The following is a 6,000-nucleotide window of genomic DNA, read 5'->3' as shown; positions in this document are numbered from 1 at the left end:
TCAGAAATGATGCGGACTGAATTACATATCATGTTATGTACACAGTAGCAAGACGGCTTGCTTAAGCAACCAAAGCCTTCTTTTTTCTTCCCCAACCATTCCTGGATGGACTCAACTGGAAGACGAACGCTGAGCTGATTGATATCTACAGAACACCCAACTCAACCGAACGAACAAGAGATGCTAGTTTACAACTTCAGAGGACACGGAAAACTTGAGAAAAACAACAAATTATAAGAAATAAAACCCTCTCTCCCTTTGATCCTCCCTCGTGTGTATCGGTGATCATCAATCTACTCCCAGTCTTCTTCTGAACTCTCACCTCCCTATCTGATCTGCTGTTAATAAAAACCCTTGTATATACCACAAAATACACGTAGCATAATTAATACGCTAGACGGCCGGCGAAAACTGTACAAGATTTGAGGTCTTCCCTTGGGTTCGGCGGCGCCCTCGGCTGCCGGATCTCACTCACGCGCGGGCGGACAGCACGCGGCCACCGCTGCCGTTGTGGGAGCTCCGGCACGCGGCGACGTCGAACCCCTGGATCCTCACGGCCGGCGCGAATGACGGGGCAAAAGTGTTACTGCTGCTGCTGCTAATATACGTGGGGCGGTGGCTGTTGTTGTTGCGGCTCGGGTGGTCAAAAATCCCGAGTTCCAACGGCGAGTCGGGGAGGGCGGCGGTTTGGGGCCGCTGGTTGAGCAGGAAGTGAGGGTCGTGCACAAGCGGGTTGTCCGCGCGCGCCGGCGGCGAGCCGCCGAACAACGCCCAGCCGCCGTCATCGTCGCCGTAGATCTCTACCTCCGGGGCCTTGGTCTTGCCTTCCTTTTGCTGAAATAGCGAAAAGAACAGATCTTTGTAAGGGAACATAAACAAGAAGATGGAAAATAACGGATTTTTGCAAGAACATAGAGAACAATTTTTTTTAAAAAAACAGGGATTCGTTTGAGTACCTTCTTGTTGTTGAGGAAGGGGGGCGGGCCAAGGATGAGGTCGGCGCTGCAAGGGTGGACCTGGACCCTGCGCGGGCGAGGGGCGCAGAGCACCGCCGCGGCCGGCTCTGCCTCCCTGCAGCCACTGCCGGAGGAGAACTCGACGAACAGCCTATTCGTCGCTCTCGCAGGCATACTCCTGATTTCGATCCTGCCTCTACGACCCAAAAAAAAATCCTTCCTTGAGCTCAGACTCCGACTCTCTCGTTAGCTATCTATATATCTCCAGCTCTCCTCTCTCGCTATTGCGCTGCCAGGATTAGATAGGGCAATGGAACGGACGAACTGGAGCAACGGAGAGGGAGGGAGGGAGGGGATGGTTTGGCCTCTGCCTGCCCTTTCTTCCTGAGGCTGGGGAGGAGGCGGCGGCAATGTGGTGCTGACTGCCTCGGCCACCACAAATATACCAACCGCCTCGACTCGACCGAGTTGGAGCCGGGTGGGCCACGTCTCTTGTGCATCCACCCTATTTTAGTCCCACTTGGTTTTCTTGCTATTTTATTTGTTTATTATTCTCTCCGGTTCAAAATAAATATATTTTGGATATCAATACAGTCTTAAAATGCAATTTTAACTATTATTTTTTTAATAATATTTTAATAAAATATGATAATAATATATTATTATAAAAGTAATTTTCAAGATAAATTTTATCGTGTCATTTTTAAGTATCAAACTCAATATATAAAATAATTTATAGTAAAATTTTAAATTAATTAACTGTATACAATCTAAAATAACATTTATTTTGAACGAGGGAGTATTACTCTTTAATTCGGTAAACAAATCTGTACGAGAGGAAAATATCATCCTTTCTGTCGTCCGGCCATCGCGACTCCGGCGTGCCTTACCAGACGTACACGCACGTATTAATATCTAACCATTTGAAGTTTGAGAGTATTTGATGGATAATATTTCACAATTCGTTGACAAAAGCAATAGAACTTTGAGAACTCAGAATATCTTCTCTTCTCTTCTCCTTCTCTACTATTACATGAAGCAAATCCACCTACATATTTCCATTTTTTTTTTCACAAAGACAGCTTGAGCTTTACCGAATTTATTAGAGAAAGAAAAAATCCAGACAAAAACAAAGAGTCCTATGACAAGAAGCAAGGGAACTACAAAGTGGCCCGTTACAGTGACGGAAGGATAGACCCCCGAACCACTATGCGAGACAAACCAGAATCAACTCTGCTTTGGAAAAGCTCAAAATGTTGCTTGATCCGCTCTGCAACTTGCACAACATCGCATTCAACATTTTAGAATGTTTTACTATTTCTTTCTTTTCAAATATTCCACTAAAAAGCGATTACCAAACCATTGAACGATCTTCGAAGTTATGTGTTGATTTGGCGTGACGCGATGATCCATCACCCCTTTGTGGTTCGGAAGGTAGAAAAATGTGGCAAGTTTGGTAGATGCAACCGTAGAGTCAACTGAGCCCAAACTTATCGTGTAAACACACAGTTTTTAACTAAGTGCGTTGGTGTTTCATTCTCTTAATCACGTAGACGGCGAGTTTGATACCCAGGACAACCTCTTTTAGCAAGGTTATCCGCGGTTAAGATCTTATTTTGTAAGAGCAGCTAAGAGAATATTTTGTACTTTGGTTCAACTCTTATCTTCCAAATAGATCCCATGTTGAATTTGTTTACTTAACCGACAAATTGGATTTTTGTACGTGCTCTTCGCCGTGTAAATACCATTACTGGTCCACCACCATGCTATTTGGTCTTGAACATCCGGTTGGAGCTGTTGACCTCCTAGCAAGCTCCATAGGTGTGAGATTTGGAGTAGCTTGTATCCAAGCCATTGTACGTGCTCGGAGAGTCCTCGTTTGACCGTAAATTTTTTCTTTAATGATGCTACATAGATGAGTGGTGTAATTTTCTTAAGAGCCTGGCCATTTAGGCAACTCGAATACTTAGAAAGGGACATTTTCACTATTACCAATTGTGACCACTGTCGAGGCATTGAAAAGGTCAACATCCACTTAATCACAAGGTACCGAAAAACCAATCCATAGCCGATCATCTTGCCATTGAAACCATAACCAACAAAGCTAAGAGCTCTCGCAAAGCACTGTAGATCCAGGATACTTGATTTGACCGATGTTTTCTCCAACTCTGGCCACCCTGCTATGTAGGCGTTGTTGCCGTTAGAGCCATTGTTGTTGACCACTAGCCTTCGTACCTCTCTCGCCATTTTTACGTTTTGGTGAGCTTCTGGAAACGAAAGAGAATTTCTGATTGGTTTTATGGGTTGAGTTATTCGTGGTCCGGGTTGTTAACTCCTCTTTCGTTTCTTGTCCTTTGGTATTGTCTTTGTGTTAGGATATGTGGGCGTGGATTCTTTTTCTTTGGTAGTTACGCGTGTGTGTTGGTTTCTGATCGAATTCTTGCATGTATTGTTCGTCTGCGTTGATCTTGTTCGTGGTAGATCGCTTCAGCTTTTATGATCTTGCCTGATGCACTATGCAAGTCTAGAAGAACTGAATAAACTTGTTCGTTTCTTGTCAGGAAAGGAGTAGCCCTAACAAAGATAACACACACCTCTTTAATTGACGGTTTTTGCAAGGCAGGCAACACTGGCATTGCCGCAGCCCTTGTAGAGAAGATGGCCTGTGAGGGTTGTAAACCAGACTCTTACACATATAGTGTATTGTTGCATGCTTTATGTAAACCAAAAAATGCTGTAGGAAGCTTTGCCTCTACTGGATCAGATGACCGGCCCTCAGGGGAATCAAGTGTAACATTGTTGCCTATACAGTACTTATCGATGAAATGATCAAGGAGGGAAACATGACCATGCCGAAAGGATGTTCAGTGAAATGATTTCATCAGGACATGGCAAGGGATCAATCTATTGGCGTTATATTTATAAGTGTTTATCTCTGTCAGTGATCAGTTCATGATTCTATTCTTGTGGCAGCTAGAATATTCACTACATTTTTCTCGTGGAATCCAATGAATCCTTAGGTGCAAAGAGTTGGTTTCCTGTCCTATTGAATCGATGTGTAAATTTTTGTGTTATAGGAGGATTTATTTTCTACTTCCAGTGTAACCGAAAATGAGACAAAATCAAGACCGAAGACTAATGGTATTTACATTTTTACTGATGTTTGTATTGCATGAACGTAGAAAGGGACCAATATCATCTTGTGCAAAGCTTCGGTAAAACATGGGTGTGTCTTGAAAAACAGTGAGAGCATAAACTATTTTGTATAGAATATGAATTCATGTATCTTCCTACAACATGAAATTATATACCAATGCACGATGTGTTTGAAACATAATTTTTTTTATAGAATATAAAACCATTTTTGTGTAAAACGTGAGTTCTGCTGCACCGCACGAAAACCTAACTAGTGCTACCTACATTTTCGTTTACCTATCACCATTGATTTACTGTAGTATTTTTGATATTGCGTTTTTTACAAAACATTTACAAATATTTAAAAGTATATAATATTAATAAAATATATTTTACGATAAATCTAATGGTACGAAAGTTTAATTGCCTATAAACTTTTTAAAAAAACCACAAGATAAAGATTGGTACAGTAAATTTAAGGTGTCTAGTAGATTTTAATCTAAAGTAGTTTTCTAAGGTCAGTTGCCGATTAAAAATGGCAGCGGTGTTCCCCAGTTAGGCAGGCACCTTGGATCTCACGCCGGCACCACGGGTCCAGCCAGATCTTGGCCAGCATCGTCCTGACACGCACGACGCACCGACCATGTCCTGTCTCCTCTCCCTCTCTCTGCACCGCCGGCAGATTTTTTTCTGCATCCAAATTACCAAACTACCCCCATCCGCTTGACCCTGCCTGTGGTCCCCGTCCCTTCGTACCCCTCATCGTCCGCGTATGAATACGCCCTCTAGAGATCACCGTGGACGAACTCCAGCCGTTGGATCGGCACGCGACGGCCCCGATCTCGTGCTACGGTGTGTGGTTCGGAGGCGTGCCGTGGCATCCGAAAATTGAGTTGAACTGAAGGCTGCCGCTGCCCTTTTCGCTTTCTTGTTTCCTTAAGCAAACCACTCACGCACGCCCACGTGGACTTCATCATGCTTCAACTGAACCGGACCCAGCTAGCCTCGTGAGTCGTGCCTCGTAATAGTCTGAACAAACTGGTCAGCGACTCAGCGTGCATCGGTTGGGATTTTTTTTATTTTTCAAATATAAAATTGCAAATATATATATATATGTGTGTGTGTCAGAAAGTTTGCAAATTTAGATTATTGACGTTTGTTGGAAGGACAATAGAAATATGTTTTCCGTTGAACTAGCGATAGTTTGAAGTGGGCATAGCTTTCAAGTGGTATAGCGTATTTTCAACGAGCGATAGGAGTTTAAAAAGATTTTTTTTCAAAAATATGTATTTGTAATTCTTTATTTAAAAATATATAAATTCATCGGTTGGCGTTGAGTGTCATTCCGTGTGTTAAGCAGGCCGTTGGATTAGCATGGATGGGCCTGATCCTTGGATCGCCTTTTACACCTTGTTGTGTAGGCTGGAGGCCCATATGGAATTTTTGCCAACGTCGCCTTTTATGTTTTGGACTGCCCTTGAGCCCTTTTGATTTCTTTTATTTTTCAATATTTGCAAAAATACATATCTATTTAAAAGTATTACACATATAGCCTATCGTCACTCGTTGAAAAGATAACATCAAGATGTTGTTTATCCAACAGACGACACCTGCTAGATATAATTGTCAAAAATAAAATACCCTGACTGACATGACGTACATGTCAACGTGTGCCCAATCAATAGGCAACCTTTGTCGTTGCCTATGGAAAAGGTGACGTATACACCGTTGTAAAAAGGGCGATAAGGCTCTGCTGGCCCAATGAAAAAGGTGTCGTTCGTCGGTTGGGCATATGCTGACATGGATATCATGTTAGTCAGGGTATTTAATTTATAATCGTTGTGTCATGGGACCTACAAAGCGTTGCCTGTCCAACGACGGCACTTGCTGGGCACAACGAACATAAATT

The 6,000-nt window shown here is 42.9% G+C and overlaps 1 protein-coding gene across 1 annotated transcript; it reads right to left on the bottom strand.

Moving 5' to 3' along the window:
• LOC133928112 (uncharacterized) lies at positions 1-1,379 on the bottom strand. The gene is made up of 2 exons (XM_062374383.1): positions 957-1,379; positions 1-834 (listed from the first exon to the last, which is right to left on the bottom strand). The coding sequence occupies exons 1-2, from the start codon at positions 1,128-1,130 to the stop codon at positions 472-474; spliced, it is 537 nt and encodes a 178-aa protein (XP_062230367.1). The 5' UTR covers positions 1,131-1,379; the 3' UTR covers positions 1-471.
• Positions 1,380-6,000: the final 4,621 nt, after the last annotated feature.

Source organism: Phragmites australis, chromosome 1 (assembly GCF_958298935.1).
Source record: "Phragmites australis chromosome 1, lpPhrAust1.1, whole genome shotgun sequence".
Classification (NCBI taxonomy): domain Eukaryota; kingdom Viridiplantae; phylum Streptophyta; class Magnoliopsida; order Poales; family Poaceae; genus Phragmites; species Phragmites australis.
Note: the sequence above shows the minus strand (reverse complement) of the source record. Positions and strands in the feature narration are given on the sequence as shown.